This window comes from Osmerus eperlanus, chromosome 10, assembly GCF_963692335.1.
Source record: "Osmerus eperlanus chromosome 10, fOsmEpe2.1, whole genome shotgun sequence".
In the NCBI taxonomy this organism is placed as follows: domain Eukaryota; kingdom Metazoa; phylum Chordata; class Actinopteri; order Osmeriformes; family Osmeridae; genus Osmerus; species Osmerus eperlanus.
Window position 1 is genome coordinate 8472391 of NC_085027.1, and position 16294 is coordinate 8488684.

Genomic DNA, 16294 nt, shown 5'->3' on the forward strand with positions numbered 1-16294 from the left:
CTCCAGCTGCAGCAACATGGGAGAGACTCTGAGACTGAACCCTCTGAGAGACTGCAACACCATGCGCCTCAGACTCAAGGTGAGTGGGGGGCCGCTGTGGATCTCCATGCCATCACAAATCCTGTGTGAAGCACACAAGCTAAGACTCGTTGATTGGACAGCAGTGTTACAGCGTATTCGTCCATGCTGTTGAGTGATAATGAAATAGCTATAAGTGAATGAAAGTGTCTTTAAGATGAAGCATGGCCTTCTGATCACGGCTCGCTACAGATGCGTGTGAACGGGAGGATTTGTGTGTCTGAACCATAAAGGTTTATGGCATGCTCAGGCAGTCAGACACACTGATGGATGTTTCCTCTTAGTGACCAGAAGGCTGCGGTGCCTGACCACCATCAGGAGGGGAGCAGGTTAAGCACTCTCTCTCTCTCTCTCTTCCTCTCTCTTTCTCTCTCTCTCTCTCTCTCTCTCTTTCTCTCTCTCTCTCTCTCTCTCTCTCTCTCTCTCTCTCTCGTGTTCTTCCTCTCTTTCTCTCTCTCTTTTTCTTTCTTTCTCTCTCTCTCTCTCTCTCTCTCTCTCTCTCTCTCTCTCTCTCTCTCTCTCTCGTATTCTTCCTCTCTTTCTCTCTCTCTTTTTCTTTCTTTCTTTCTTTCTTTCTCTCTCTCTCTTTCTCTCTCTCTCTCTCTCTCTCTCTCTCTCGTGTTCTTCCTCTCTTTCTCTCTCTCTTTTTCTTTCTCTCTCTCACACACACATAATTCCCCCTTCTCTCTCTCATTACCTCTCTCTATATATATTTCGAGTTCAACCATAACATAGGCACATTTGATTTATTTTCGTCCTTTATCTCTGAAGAGTAATCCAGGTTTCCAGAACTTCCCGGCAGCGCTTATGGCAGCTTCCAGACTATATGGTTCACTCTAAGTAAACATTTCACTTTCGTATTTGTTTGCCCGTTTTTGAGAGTTGGGAATTTCTGATTTGTGAAGGAGGCGGAGTGTATAACCTTGGCGAGGTGACTCCCTGACCTCTGATTGGCCACGGGCAAGGTTTCCGTGGAAGGCGTTTGTTAACAGCTTCCTGTGAGGTGTTGTTCTAGCCTCTGGGACGGACGTGTCAGTATGTACATGTTTGTCACCAGGGAGATCTCAGGAGCCCCGTCTAGTATCACATCTGGAAGGCAGATGTTTACCATGTTGCCATGGCACCCAATACCTTTCTGGAACACTGCTGCACATAACCCCACAGAAATGAATCATGTAATCAAATATCTTCTCTAGTGTTTGTAGTCCTGAGGCGCTGTTTGTGAATGAGAGAGTGAGGACTGATAGTTCTGTCTACATGTGGTGCTGAGCAGAGCAGGTTTGAAGACTGCTGGTCAGGACCTCTGTTCAGCTGACATGGTCATTTATTATCATTTATAATGATCATTTATCCTGCACCCTCTGACAAACCACCTCCTCTTCCTTAACTTACTGAGACACACTGTCCATACTGTCAGGCAGGGCTATATGGTGACGTCTGTCACACTTTTCTTTGCATTTCCCCCTGCCTCTTGTCACCTCCTCAGCGACATCATCAGTGTTTGTGTCACCTTCGGTCCCATTTCCTTCCTCTCCTCGTCTCAATCATTATGTTCTCTGACTAGAGGAATGGCTTTTCCTTCATCTTTAACCGACTCTCCCTCTCTGTTTTTCATATCCTCAACCTCTTCCGACCGCCTCACCTCTCGCTCACTTTTCTTTCTTCCCTCCTCTTTCCCTCCCTGTCTCCCTTCCCCCAGGAGCTGCTGTTTAGTGTGTGTGCGCTGAACGTCATCTCCACCATCGTGTGTGCCCTGGCCACCGCTATGTGCTGTATGCAGATGCTCTCCACCGATGTGCTGCAGATGGTAAGATAGAGGCAGAGCAGGGTGAGAAGGGAGATGAGGGGGCAGGTGGGAGGGGGAGGGAAGGGAAGGAAGGGCAGGTGGGGGGGGGGGGCGGGGCGGGGGGGGGGGGGCAGGTGGGAGGGGGCGGATGTTGCCTGTTATGGGGGCGGGGATTAGTTTCATCTGAGAGAACATGAAGGAGACCAGAACTACACAAGAACAAAGCCCTCCCCCCCCCCCCCCCAGTCAACCACACACACACACAAAGACACCTTCCGCCACACACAAACACGCAAGCACACACACACATATAAAATCCCCCCCCCCCCCCCACACACACACAAATAGCCAGAGGTCCATCTTGCCGTGGCTGTGACAAGGATCAGTTCACATCTCACGAGATGAGGATAGGGGTTGGGGACACTAATGAGGACACTAACAAGGTCTTTTCATATCACACCTCTCTAGATAAGGTTTGGGATTAGGGACACTAACAAGGTCTCTACCCAGATAATGTAATACTGTGTTGTGTGTGGGGTGGGGGGTCTATACGTATGTATATACTGTATGTGTGCGTGCATGTGTGCATGTGTGTTTCAGTTCATGCCCCATAGAGCCCGTGCGCTGAGTGCTGACTGCATGACTCCCCATGGAACCATCCTCCACCAGACGCTGGATTTTGATGAGTTCATCGCCCCCATCCCCCCTCCACCCTACTACCCCCCGGAGTACACCTGCACCCCTTCCATGGACGCACAGAGGTGAGCACCCCAAACACACATACACACAAAATATGACCCTAGAAGCCACAACACTCCTTGTTCCAAGACACATCTCGCACACACACACGCACTGTGGCTTAGCGTGACTCTCTGAGTGACTGTCTGCAGGATGTTCTTTGACACCTGTCAGGGTGTGTTTGATACATCTTCCTAGTGGGTCGTGTGGTGCCTTAAAGTTGACCTTAATCTAGTTTATTACAGCATTGTAGTTCTCTGGGGATGCTGTGGCCCCTCCCCCTCAGCAAACACACACATTCAAACACACACAGACACACACACACACTCTGCTGCCCAGAGAGCAGCTGATGTTTCCATGGCACCATGCCAGGGCTGCTTGTTAATTAGGCCGTAAATACAAACAAGCTGAATGACACTTTATAAGAGCTCCCTGTCAGGGGGCGGGCCCGTGTCATGACATCATCATGCCTCGGATGATTGGTCGAGACACTCAGGTTGTAATTCATTTCCACCTTTATCTTCCCCCGCTTCCACCTCCTTCCTACTCTCCCCCCATCCTTCTCTCTCTTCTCATCCTACTCCCCCCCCCACTACTCCTCCCCCTCTTTCTCCTCTTCCTACTCTCCCCCCATCCTACTCCTTCTCCGTCCCCCTCTTCTCTTCTTACCCTCTGCCTCTTTAAAGGATTAAGAGCTGAATTAAACGACCCAACTTCTCGCTCTGCTGCTCATTCTTAATTGGCACCAGATAAAACACAGTCTTGGTGAATGGAATTATAATGGCTGTCGTATATTAGGTGATATGCTATGGATATGTGGAATAGATCTGAGTTGGAGTGTTAGGTGAAGAGAAGAGGATATCACTCTCTTACTTCTTCTCCTGCACCTCCACCCTCTCCTGCTTCTCTTCCTTCTCCTGCTCCTGCACTGTGTCACCGTCTATATAGAAACAGAACAAGGAACCTCCCTAGAATGGGTCCTCTACAGAACCTCAGTGTTTCACCAGAGATGGTTCCTCTGTACTGCACTGTTCTAGACGTCACGGTGACTACCTCGTGGTCTGTGTTTGTCATCCAGGGGGCTACACCTGGACTTTCCCCACTCTCCGTTCAGTGCCATCTACGGGGTGCCCATCAACAGTCCTGGCACCCTGTACCCGTCTGAGCTGCCCCCCCCTTACGAGTCTGTGGTGGGCCACACACCTGCCGGCCAGGTCTGTACGGGGGCAACAAGCACTGCTGGTTGCTCAAGTCCTGCACGTTTTCTTCTTCCTTCCATCCTTCCCTTCAGATGTTTGGGTGTCGTATTCTGTCATCTTTTGTAGCTCATTAATTCAGGGCCATCATCATCTGAAGCGTCATCCAAGGAGCCATATATCTCAGCGCCTCCCACTCACTCCTCCCCTGTCACGTACTGAGCACCTGAATTGATGTGGCTCTGTTATTCACTAATGATGAAAACCGATTAGGTAATACTAAGGTGTTTGTGTTCCATCTTTAAGAGCTGCTCTTCACTAATCTCTCCTTGTCTTCCTACAAAGGTGTGATGTTGTAAGTCTGATCAATGTAGAGACTGCTCACCCATAGAAGGGAGGATAGGGAATACAGGGAAAGAGAGAGACTGAGAGTGGGACTAGAGAGTAGCTGGGTAGAGGCTGGAGAGAGGCTGACATTCAGGTATATTCTCCGCCCTATAGAGCAGTCTATTCTCATATGCAGCCTGAAGTACCAGCCTCCTCTCTCCAGCTCACCATCACCCGTGCAAGTTACCGCCATAAGTCTGTCTGGAGTCTCCTACTCACCATGACCTGTCTGGACAATCAGCCTGCTGTAATCGGTTGTAGGAGTGGGTCTAAGTACAGGATTGACAGTTGCTAGCTGACAAGTGGCTTACGTCATGTGATTGATTGTTGTGATTGTTTCCTTTGATCTGTAATCAGATTTTGGTACTATGGGAACACTGGGCTTATCCGTGACTATAGCAGAGATGTCTGCATGATAGGTGAAACTGACATAGCCATAGTGATCAGTATAGTTGACCAAACTTGTCAAAATCCACAACCTTCTGTTCTGAAGCATCTCTATGGAACTCTGGATCGGGGGTTTTGGTGCAGTATGTTGATGGGTGCTGTGGTCTCAGAGAGCCCTCTACAGGCCAGTCTGTACATTTATTTACATTTATTCATTTAGCAGACGCTTTTATCTAAAGCGACTTCCAAGAGAGAGCTTAGTGCATAGGTCACTGATCATAACAACGAGATAGCCCCAGACATTGTGGGTAGACAAAACATGAAGAATACATTGCGAAAAAAACTAAATAAGTGCCAAAGGCCACCACAAGAGCATGTAGTTAAACAAATTACAATTAAACAACATGAACCTCAAAAGTGCAAGAGTGTACCTGTAGAAAAGCAAGCAACAACAATATATTTCACAGCGAGTAGGACTGCCCCAAGGATGCCAGTGCAGAGGAGTATCTTCACTCATGTCCTGAATAGGGTTCTAACTATGACTGCTATATTCTAATAGAACTGTGTGTGTGTTTGTGCACGTGTGTGTGCGCATGTGTGTGTGTCTTCAGGTCACCAGTCTAGAGCAGCAGGTATCACAGTCCAGCCCGTGTGAGAGGAACACTACTGCAGGCCTCAGCACCCAGGGTAAGACTGACCTTTTCATCTGCTACTGGCCACATACAGCTGCACCATCCTTTGTGGGCTTACCTCAGATTTGTCCTGTGTGTGTGTGCGTGTTGTAATGGTGTGTGTGTGTGTGTGTGTTTGTCTAGCCTCAGTGGACAGTGCATCTCTGATGGTGTCTGAGGTAGCTGACCTCCAGGAGCACAGCTGCTCCTCAGAAGACCTCTGCTCCTTTGAGGTCCAGGGTTCTGAGTCCTCCCCCTACTGCACGCTCCACACAGCGCCCATGGACGGCAGCGTGACCAGCCTGGAGCTCAGTACCCGCTGCTCCCTGCGCCAGTCATGCCCACACGCCCGCCCCAGCACTGGGGACCCCGCCCCCAGCGAGTCCCTGCCACCCTCTCCAGACTGGTCCTCTGAGAACCTGAGCACCCTGGAGCAGGAGGAGCATGAGGAGCCCGACGCCACACATACCATGGAGGAGCTGGCCTCTGCCACACACACACACACACCGCTCAGAGGGAGGGGGTGTAGGAAGTTTACCCTCTCTGTCCCTCCCCCCTCCTCCCAGCCCACTGTAGGCTCCTCAGGGGGGGCATCCACCCCCTCTCCCCCCGCCCGCCCCCGAGGTGCCAGGCTCTGCTTCAGTGTCTGGCCCCCCTCCTGTTCCCCCCAGCCCCCCTCAGCCTCCGCTGAGAGGCCCCGGCTCCTCCGCGGCAACAGGAAGTACGGCAAGCTGGACCGCATCGTCCGCTCCACCAGCGATCCCATCGCCTGCAGCTCCATATCAGGAAGTAGGTGACCCCACCAGGACCTGCTTGTGTGTGTGCGTGCGTGCGTTTTACTATGTAAAAGCCAGTGTGAAACCAACACTGTCATGTTTGTTGACAGTGGGGTTGGTGTGTGTCTCCCCCTGCAGGACAGAGTTGGGGCTGTGTGTCTGCACACCCTGCTGCTGAAGAGTCCCCCCAGACTCCTCCGGAGCAAGGTACCCCCCTCCGCCCAACTCTCTCCACTCACACTGTCTCACCTAGAAATCCCATTCCAATTCATGTGGACTGGTTGCAGGACTGCTTACACACTGACATCCTGTACGTGTGTGCGCTCGTGTGTGTGTGTGTGTGTGCGCTCAGTTAGTGCAGAGCAGACAGAGGTGGCAGCGTCTAAACCGTGGGGACGCAGAGGCAGGAAGCAGAAGGATCAGAAGGACGAGAGGAAAGTGGACCTTCGCCTGAAACCCCGGACGCTCCGCTCTTCCTCGTCCGGCCCCAGCGAGAGGCCCCACTCCCTGGCTGACTTGAAGACCTACAAGGACACCAAGATCCTGGTGGCCCGTTTCCTGGAGCAGTCTAGTTGCAGTCTGCCCCCGGAGGTACAGCAGGTGGTCAACACCATCAAACACGTCATCAAGTCTGACGAGAAGCACATGGAGGAGGCCATCTTCAGTGCCAACGTCATTGACCAGGCAAGATGGGGAGGGAAGAGGAGGGAGGTCGTGGTGTGAAAAAGAACATTTAGTTTCTTTGATAGTCTTCATGTAATAAATTGGATTTAAACATTTATTTTTTGTATCTCTCTTTCTTCCCTGTCTGTCCAGGTGATGACCCAGTGCATCATGAGTAGTCCCAGGAAGCGAGGTCATGAGGATCTGCACCTGCGGAGCTGTGGGGCCCTCAGCTCCCCCTCCTCCCTGCGCCGCCCCCCCCAGACACCACGTCCCCCCCAGGATCCCCCCTCCTCCACCTCCCCCTCTGAACATTCTCAAAGCCCCCTGTGCAGAGAAACCATCCTCTGACACCTCCCATATACACACACAACAAGAACTGGAACCCTCTGATGGGGGAATGTCTTTCCAGGTTGCTCTCTCTCTCTCTCTCTCTCATAGTGCCCTGTGAAACCGTGCCAACCAATACATCAGCAGAAACGGTAGCTTCCTTAAACTCCACCCACCAACTCTGGCCGGACCTGCTGCTACCTTCCTCTTTCTCTTTCACACACACACAAAAACCACCAAACTAACACACATACAAACACACCAGAATGTCTCCCTCAGGGGATTTTTGTAAAAACTCTCATTGGACTATCAGAACAGACCTGGAGGCGTTGTGTAAAACTGTGAAGCAGGCAGACTGCTTCACAGTTTCTAACAGATATGGGGTGAATATTTGTGATGGTGTTGGTCAGAGAACAAACGTGGATAATTAAACTTACCTCAGTGTGTTACCATTCTTATCAGTGTTGTAATAAAATATCAGTTTCTATCTTGTGTTTACCTCTTTTTTCTGTATTAAATATTAGAACGTTTTACTGCACGATACCTTGTCGCGCTCAACAAAGTTGTACAACAATCAGACAGCAGATGGCACTGACAGAAGTAAAAGCGTACAGATTCTTGAGTAGTTGTGGATATGGATAAATAGATGTACGGATGGCTTTCTTTGAGAATAGAGATGTAGACTATATCATTTACAATCGGATATATTACATTGATTTTATATATTTATATATATATATATGGCCTATATAAAATTATGATTGAGTTTATGTAAATGCAGAATGACACGTATAGGTCCAGTGCGTTTAAGTATTGTTGAGGTGACTTTGTTATCAGTGTGGATTCTGTGGAGGCTTCCCTGTGTCAATGAAGATTGACGGTATAAATAATTTCGTCTGGACCGCTCTGATCCGTATTAGTCCGTAGTGGAATAGAATCTGTTGGTTAGCGCGTTTTGTAACCTACGGGTCGCTTATCGGCGTGAACTAGACCCTTTGACAGCGCAACCGAGTTTTAACTCCGCCCTCCATCCACGCCGTCTGTGTCCGGATTGCAAAAGAAATGTCACCATAAACTCGTTATCTGAAACAACCAATAGGATTCCCATATGTGTATGTGCCATACATTGGAGCTTTAGCACGATTGGATAATCCCACTGTCAGTTCAAATATTTTGTACACTCTGGCTGTATGGTTTTGTCTTTAGAAGAGCCAGTTGGTAGACTTTAACATTCAGAACTATGAATTATATTAGATATGTCGCTGTAATCCTATAAAGTAAACAGGTCATGTTGTGTTTGTTATCACAACGACGCACGCGCTCCGCTGCTTTCCCATATTTGCCGTGAAAAAGAGACAACACAGAGGAGGATTGTCTCCAACGAAGCCGAGGACGCGCTAGTCTAGGCTAGCTAAGTAACGTTAACCAACAATGTTAGCGGGGCAAAACGTTGCAGACCTACATTTTTTTGTCAGTGTGGTCAGTTGAGCTGTTTATTTGGCAAAACGGGGTAATACACATGTTGCCCGTCCTCCGGACAATGAAGAGACCTTGGATATCATACTACTGTACAGTCAGAACTAGCGATCTAGAATAGCGCTAGCCAACATCGATTTCAAGTCTTGGCTGAGGTCGGATGGTACAAACTGCTGTATTGGCCAGCCTGTTAGATACCAGAATCCATTGTGAGGTTAGCAAAATATGTTTTTATGCAAGATGTATTTATTATGCATGATTTGTGTTTGCCGAAGCTAGTTATGTACAGGTTAGCTTACTATTTACCAGCTAGCCAGTTTGTTTTGTCAGGTCTGGTTGCTGAGCAGCAGCACCCAACCAACGCATATAATTTGCTCAGCCAATCATTTACTACATACGAGCTAGCTAGATATATATGCGTATACCAGCGCGTCTAATTGTCCAAAATAATAATAGCATTCAATGCGTTGTGTTTATTGCTAAAGTTGCTAGAAGCTAACGACAATGCTTGCCTACGTTTGCTGTGTTCGCAGCTAGGCCACGTCGCTGCGGATGCACTGACAAGCAGCGCATTGGATGAATGCAAACAAGAGCGAGACAACTGTACGGAAGGAGGAGGACGTTTTTTTGTTTCGTGGTGCTTCTGTCGCTTGAGAACAGAAAAAATGCTGAACTGGTAGCAGAACATTTTGGTGGAATTTATAATCTTAAATTTTTGCCGCAGCAATACGGCATGTCAGCCAAATTCACATCTGGAATTCTCTAACGTTACCAGTACAGTAGCAGAGCATCTTTGCTCGTTCAATTAGCAAGACAGATTCAGAGATGGTTGGTTTCAGCGCAAACCGACGGGGAGGCCGTCTCCCGTCCCTCGTCCTCATTGCGTTAATGGTCATTATTGGTATACTGTCTTTCAACTACTGGACCGTTTCCAACAAGAACGGGCGGCTGCTGGACGAGCTATTGGAAGTACAGACGCAGGTGAAACGCACGGACGCGGCGCGCAGCAGACTGGAGAAGCGCAACTCGGAGCTGATGGTGCAGGTGGACACGCACCGGAAACAGATTGATAAGAAGGATGGCGACAACAGCATGCTCGAGGGCAAGCTGCAGGCTCGCGATGTCCTCGTCAAGAAGTTCACAGATGAAAAGGTAAGAGAGTAGTAGTATTAGAGTAATCCTGTACAATACACTGACACTCAGAATCAACCAACGTGTGGCTGGGGATGACGACACTGGTCTGTGTAGACCGGGGTAGACCAGTACTCTCTAAGAACAGACTGTGCAGATTAGCTGCAGGAATGTACAGATTGAGTTTGGGTGTGCCTCAGAGTCTACAATGTGACCTGGTGGGTGTAGGTCCACACTCCCGAGCCTTTAAGGGAATGTAGCCAGGTTACTTCCTGGAGAAACCTGTTGCTGGATCCGGCTCAGGTGTGCCAGCATTCATGTCAACCAGTGCTCAGGTGTCCTGCGAGAGCATTCCACTCTCCTGTGTCAGCAGCTTCAAGCACAGGGACAGGACAGGGTGTGTCTGTAAACATGGACTCCCTTTGCTCTGTTCTGGTGGGTTCCTTTCAATCCCTCAACTCTGTTTTTTCGACTGTTAGCCACTCCTGTCTCTCTGCCCCTGTCCTCTAGTCTTCTCTCTTCTTCCTTCCTCCCTGTTTGTCTGCTGTTCTTACAGGGCACTGGTCTGCCTCAGTTCGGGGAATGTGACAGAATGAAGCTGTTATCTTCACAGTGGATGACACTGAAGCTGTAATTACTGTCACAGCTCTCCTGTGAGCTTTGTGCTTCATTAACAACCATAGTCTCTCTCTCTCTCTCTCAGCCTCTTTGAGGACAGTATGGGGGTGCAGCCTAGTGCAGCCGGAGCTTCCCGCAGATCTCATTAGAGGCCCAGCTTAGATCCTACACAGCTGAGGACCACTGGTCCCTCAGGACCAACACACACACTCACACAATCCTCCCCTCATCACCTCAGTGGGGTTAGCCGGCAGATGCTCCCAGCTCAGCTGCTCCCTGATTAACAGTCATGTCCACCCAGTTTAACCATCTTGTTGGCTATTCATCACCTGTAACATAGTTTGAGACATTCACACCAACGTGACCAGAGTTGTAGCTTGTTAGGTTGAAGGTGTGTAATGCTTCACTAGACTAAAGTTCTCCCCTCCTCCCTCTCTCCTCCTCTCCCATCCTCTTCCCTCTCTCCCCTCTTCCCTCTCTCCTCCTCTCCCATCCTCCTCCTAACATCTTCTTCCCTCTCCTCTCCCATCCTCCTCCCACCATCCTCCTCCTATCCTCCTCTCCCATCCTCCTCCCTCTCTCCTCCTCTCCCATCCTCTTCCCTCTCTCCTCCTCTCCCATCCTCTTCCCTCTCTCCTCCTCTCCCATTCTCCTCTTCCCTCTCTCCTCCTCCTCTCCCATCCTCTTCCTTCTCTCTTCCTCTCCCATCCTCTTCCCTCTCTCCTCTCCCATCCTCCTCCCTCTCTCTTCCTCTCCCATCCTCTTCCCTCTCTCCTCCTCCCTCTCTCCTTGTCTCCCATCCTCCTCCCTCTCTCCTTGTCTCCCATCCTCTTCCCTTTCTCCTCAGATAAAGTTGCAGAGTGATGTCACATCCCAGATGACAGAGATCCAGAGGCTCAAAGGTGAGAGTTGATATCACTGCCTAGCCAACAGGGGGCGCTGGCACACCAGCTCACACAGTGGACCCCACAGCCAACCGCATGTGTGTGGGTGTGTTTGTTGTGGCCCACAGAGCAGCTGAAGGAGCTGAAGCAGGAGTTTATGAAGCAGGAGGAGCAGTTGAGGGAGGTGAGGAAGAACAGCACCACCCTGGAGAGGAGGCTGGAGTACGAAAGGTACAGCAGATCCAATTCACCTTCTTCCTCCCCCAGAGATATTTCTACTCTGTGGTAAGCTTGACCAGGCTGGGCAATGACGTGTGTGTGTGTGTGTGTGTGTGTGCGCATTTTGCGCAACAGTTTGCAGTGTGGGAGACAAATGGCCCAAAAGAAAAACGAATATGAAGAGATGAAGAAAAGCCTGGAGGAGGAAGCATCCAAGCTGAGACAGGTGAGTGATGATGATCTCTCTCTCTCTCTCTCTCTCTCTCTCTCTCTCTCTCTCTCTCTCTCTCTCTCTCTCTCTCTCTCTCTCTCTCTCTCTCTCTCTCTCTCTCTCTCTCTCTCTCTCTGTCTGTATCACGCACACTCTCTCCTGTCTCCTCCCTCAGAGTGCTCTGAGCAGCAGGAAAGCAGCAGGGACTGCTGATGCAGGTGCAAAGGTGGAGGCTGCAGCGGAGCGCCACACGGTGGTAACCCTCCAACATGACAGCCCAGATCTGAAAGGTACTGCAGGAACGTCACCTGTAATGCATCGCACCAAATGGTTTCTGAGGGGCACTAAAATCCTCAAAGTGTTATGATGTCTAGATATTATCTACATATATCATGTATGTGAGTTTTGTGTTCAAGTTCACCTCATGTCTGCTGTCTGTATGTGCTTGTCCTGCTGCCCCCACCAGAGGACCTGGGCAAGCCTGGCAGTGATGCTGGCATGCCTGGCATCGAGGACAGCGAGGTGGGGAAGATAGAAGATGTGCATTTCGGTGAGTCAGCTGGTCTCTAGGTCTCAGCTACAATGCTAGTGCAAGAAAGTCAATTCATGACTAATGTATCTCCCCTTTCATCTCTTGCTTTCTCTTGCTTTCTCTGCCTCGCTCCTTCAACCTCATCCTCCTTTCTTCCAGCCTTAAAGCGGCCAGCCATCACCCAGAACCACGTCCTGGCCCCAGATCCTGAGGTGGACACTGGGGATAGGGTACGGGCAGGGGTAGATGATGGGGCAGTGAGGCCTGTGGTTCTCGAGCTCCCTGATCTGCAGGCAGAGAGGGACAGGGTGATGGTGGTGCCCCCTGCTGGCCACCCTCTGCAGCAGCAGCCTCCCCCGGCAGTGGCAGACAGACCTGTGCTGTTTGATGAAGACAACAAGGCTGCAGCCATCCAGGCAGACGAGCTAGGAGAGCAGAACCGACAGCTCCAGGGTAAACACACACACAGCTCATGTACATACGCAAACAACGTCAAGGTCCAAACACACACGGCTCTATTGTACTCTACTCTACTGTATCGATATGCTCTGCTTTATAGAGGAGACTGGAATATTTCCCAGACAAGGCAGAAGATTCGTAAAACCCCTCGTTCCATCTTGAGAACTTGACAGTCTTTGGAATAGTTGAATCTCTGTATGTCAGGCTGTTCTGGGCTCCCATTGGCTCTGTACAGCAAAGGCCCCGCCCTTCACTACTTTTGACCAATTGTCAGCTTTTCTCCTGTTGCCATAAAGCATCCTGCTGTGAGGAGGAATGTTTGTGTAGAAAATGGAGGGAGCAGAGAGAAAGCAGTATCGCTCCCTGGCTCTCCTCTCTGCTCTCTTTGGCAGACGTTCAGTTTGTAAGGTGATTCATCATTCTTTTTTTCCTCCCTGAAGACTTTGAACATGTGTGTTTGGAGCAGCCATGTGAAAGAGCTCATTCAAGTAGAAAACTCTGTAATAGCTCACTCTCCCCTCTCCTCATCTTCTCAGCTCCTGACCATGTTAAGGGGGGGAATGTCCAGGCCAGGGGTGTGGGCCTGCCCCCCAACCCTGCCCAGGTGCCCAACCCCATAGAGCCCAGGCGTGCCAGGGACCAGTTGCCTGCAGAGGCGTCTCGGCACCGCCAGAGTGAGTATCAGTATCCCTGGAGGTGGGTGGGTAGGGGGGTAACTGAGCACACTGGAGATGATGAAGAGGAGCGGACTGGAGCTGAGGAGAGGTCTGGGTCTCATAATGCTGCTGCTGCCTGGCTTCAGCTCTGCTGCCCCTACACTGCTGCACTTCTCATCCTCTCATCCAGCCTCCCTCCTCCTCCTGCATTTTTCTCCTCCGCACACCCTCCTTTGCTACCTTTTTCCTCTCTCTCCACCATTTCTCTTTAGTTTGTCATAAAAACCCCAGCTTGTCCAGGTCTGGTGTTCTATCCAGTTTCTTCTCCTCCTAACTTATGGGAAGCATCTGTCCCCCTCCCCTCGCTCTCTCTCCGTCTCTCCTACTTCCCTCCCTTCCTTACAGGCTCCATCGGTTTAATCCTCGTTTCTTTCTTTTTTTCTTACTCTCTGCTCACCTCACTCCTCTACTCTTCTTCCCCTTTTATTATTTGCCCTTCCTCCTCCATTCTGTCCTCTTCCTATCTCTCTCCCTCCATCCCTCCCCTTGTCTCTGCATCCCTCCGTCCTGATGGGGCCCTTCTCTCTGCATCCCTCCGTCCTGATGGGGCCCCTTCTCTGCCTCTGCAGGCCGCTTCTTTGATGAGAACGAGTCCCCGGTAGATCCCCAGCACGGCTCTAAGCTGGCGGACTACAACGGGGACGACGGGAACGTGGGTGAGTACGAGGCTGACAAGCAGGCCGAGCTGGCCTACAATGAGGAAGAGGATGGTGATGGAGGGGAGGAAGACGTCCAAGGTGAGCCCGGGGGGTCTCCAGCCAACTGATCTCACCAACTCCCCCCTCCACTCCTGCTGCCTCTCCCTGCATCAGTTCTAGACTGCCACCTTCACCCTTGCTCACAGCACCCTGACCCCCCCCCCCCCCCCCCCCCCCCTCCAAACCCACTCTCGACGGTAAACCTACACTTACTTGTCCCCAGCCCTAACCCAGGGTCTCAGGGTTCTGTGAGTGTATGCATGTTCCATCCAGCTGTCTCCCTGCTTGCCTGTGCTTCTTGTGGCTGGGCCTCACCCAGCTGTCAGTGTCCAATCACCATCTCTCTCTCTCCAGCTGTGGTAGAGTAGATGCTGTGTTCGTGTCACATAACTGGCTAAGCAGCCTCAAGTGCACCATGCCATCACTGTAACCCTGCCATCCATCTGGACCAGCAGAGGCTGTACTATGAGGCATGATCTGACCAGCTTCTTACTAGTGACTAACCAGTCCATCTAAGTCCATACAGCTGCTGTTCTTCCTGAAGTCGAGGCGTCTTTAATAGAGAAACATAATAAGATCAGGACACAGAAGGATCATGGCTGGTGTGCAGCCATAATGGCAAAGCCCTGGTGACCTATGACCTGTAAGCACTGAGGAAAGTCAACATAATGGTATGTTGTCTTTTCCCCCCCTTTCTCCTCTTTCTCTCCCCTGTTGTTCTGCTCCCAGACGATGAAGACCGGGACATCCAGGGAGACCGTGCAGTCGACTACGGGAAGAGACACCAGGCCATTGACATCCTCTAGACCCTACACTTAACTGTGTGCAAGACCCCGGACTTCCTGTGTGAAGGAGCTGGTGCACCCCTGTGCTGGGGGTGGGGCCTCTGACCACCTAGACTCGCCTTCCATAGTGTTCTTCCTATGATGTAAATCTCATGACAGTTTCCTAAAGACCTCCAGGATGTGGCACCTCTCTGGAAAAACTGATGTTCACTGTAGGAACCTCCCACCCTGCAGCACTGCAGACAGAGACATGAAGACCAGGCTCATGCCTGTGGTACATCTGCAGATGCTCATGGTGTGTTTGTTTGTTTTTGTTTGCTTTGTAAGTTATTTGTCACTAGGGAAGCCCCAAACTAGATGACAGGTATGCAATGTGGGACTGTATAATAAGTTTCTGTTTATGTCTGATTATGAAGGTTTTCATTTCCTACTTGGCTAAATGACCTTTGGACTGAAGCTGTCCGAAGTCTCTTTTGTCTAGATAGGGGGACTGTTTGTGACCTGGCAAGAAGTCTGGCCCCCTCTCCTCTGCTCAGCCTGATAACATCTGTGGGCTTTTCTTCTGTTGGTGTTCCACCTTGACTTGACTTTCCCTTAACTGACTAGATGTTCTCTCAGATTCTGAACAGCTGTTTCTTGATAGAGAGCTGAAACTAGTTTAGTCCTAAATGTGTCAATGAAATTAAAAGTCCTCTGTGTTTCCTCCGGTGTGTCTTGGCTGGTTTTGACGCCGGCCCCCCATGCCAAGGACCTGTCGTTCCGTTAGGAAACATCTCTGACTGCCCTCATATTCCAAAGTGGGCATTCTGTTGGTCTGAGGGCTGATGTTGCATGCATGACCACCACTACTAGCAATCTTTATGAACCCCCCTCCCCCACCTCACTCCACTTACTGAAGCTTCAAGCAATACTCATACAAACTGACCTAGGTACACTTCTGTGAAATGACTCTGGAACTTTAGCTTTTATGGAGGAGTGTTGGTAGCAGGTGTCTACATGTTGGAGCTGTCTCCATTTATATTGTAGGACATAAGGTACAAACTTATCTGTGGCATTTTAGATACATGAGCATTAAATCATTTGTTTTTGTAGCTCTTAAAGAAGGATTTCATATTGAAGGGCGGCATATTGAATGTATTGTCTTTGTTTTCTTCTGTTTATTAAAAGGAAATTGTACAAATCAGAGATGCATATGGGCAAGGCCAGCCAGGGAGATCCGTTTCCTTCAAATTCGAATGACAGGAGAGATAAATACAGCTGGTAGTTCAGTCACTGTGATCTGTAGGACAAGTGGTCTTGATTCGGTTTCTTGTTTCATGGTAATTAATGGTAAACATAGATCATCATGCTTAATAATGGTCATCAATCATTGGTAACAGTAATCAATCAATTGCTTATATGTATCCCTCAAATGCTTTTTGATTTATAATTTATTAAAACCGTTTTGTGCTCTTTTGAATGTGTATTAGTTGTTTGAAACGCAACTGATCTAGAAGAAGCATACCAGTGGGATTTATTGTAGAGTTGATGACTCCGTGAAGACAGTACAGTAA

General features: G+C 49.8%; 2 protein-coding genes across 4 annotated transcripts in view; both read left to right on the plus strand.

The window, feature by feature from the left end:
- Nucleotides 1-7462, plus strand: part of fam189a1 (family with sequence similarity 189 member A1) — a 22996-nt gene extending 15534 nt beyond the window's left edge. Inside the window, exons 3-11 of the mRNA XM_062471790.1 lie at nucleotides 7-79; nucleotides 1778-1885; nucleotides 2465-2625; nucleotides 3681-3816; nucleotides 5184-5259; nucleotides 5388-6032; nucleotides 6158-6226; nucleotides 6372-6703; nucleotides 6836-7462. Of these exons, the coding sequence (XP_062327774.1) occupies nucleotides 7-79; nucleotides 1778-1885; nucleotides 2465-2625; nucleotides 3681-3816; nucleotides 5184-5259; nucleotides 5388-6032; nucleotides 6158-6226; nucleotides 6372-6703; nucleotides 6836-7033 (1798 nt within the window). The 3' untranslated portion in view covers nucleotides 7034-7462. The remainder of the gene's footprint in view (nucleotides 1-6; nucleotides 80-1777; nucleotides 1886-2464; nucleotides 2626-3680; nucleotides 3817-5183; nucleotides 5260-5387; nucleotides 6033-6157; nucleotides 6227-6371; nucleotides 6704-6835) is intronic.
- A 706-nt stretch (nucleotides 7463-8168) lies between these two features.
- Nucleotides 8169-16200, plus strand: golm2 (golgi membrane protein 2). Of its 3 annotated transcripts, none has more exons than XM_062471160.1 (11): nucleotides 8169-8702; nucleotides 9022-9640; nucleotides 11085-11139; nucleotides 11250-11352; nucleotides 11476-11566; nucleotides 11727-11841; nucleotides 12018-12101; nucleotides 12243-12536; nucleotides 13079-13216; nucleotides 13828-13995; nucleotides 14686-16200. In XM_062471160.1, the coding sequence occupies exons 2-11, from the start codon at nucleotides 9314-9316 to the stop codon at nucleotides 14760-14762; spliced, it is 1452 nt and encodes a 483-aa protein (XP_062327144.1). In that variant the 5' UTR covers nucleotides 8169-8702; nucleotides 9022-9313; the 3' UTR covers nucleotides 14763-16200. The 3 variants fall into 3 exon arrangements, with proteins under 3 accessions (XP_062327144.1, XP_062327145.1, XP_062327146.1); XM_062471161.1 differs by having other exon boundaries at nucleotides 8170-8702; nucleotides 13828-13914; XM_062471162.1 differs by lacking the exon at nucleotides 13828-13995 and having other exon boundaries at nucleotides 8171-8702.
- The last annotated feature ends 94 nt before the right edge of the window (nucleotides 16201-16294 follow it).

Coding starts and splice junctions, on each gene's coding strand:
- golm2 (XM_062471160.1), top strand. CDS start 9,314: ATGGTTGGTTTCAGCGCAAACCGACGGGGAGGCCGTCTCCCGTCCCTC. Junction 11,353..11,475: donor AGGAGGCTGGAGTACGAAAG/GTACAGCAGATC, acceptor TTTGCGCAACAG/TTTGCAGTGTGGGAGACAAA. Junction 11,567..11,726: donor AAGCATCCAAGCTGAGACAG/GTGAGTGATGAT, acceptor CTCCTCCCTCAG/AGTGCTCTGAGCAGCAGGAA.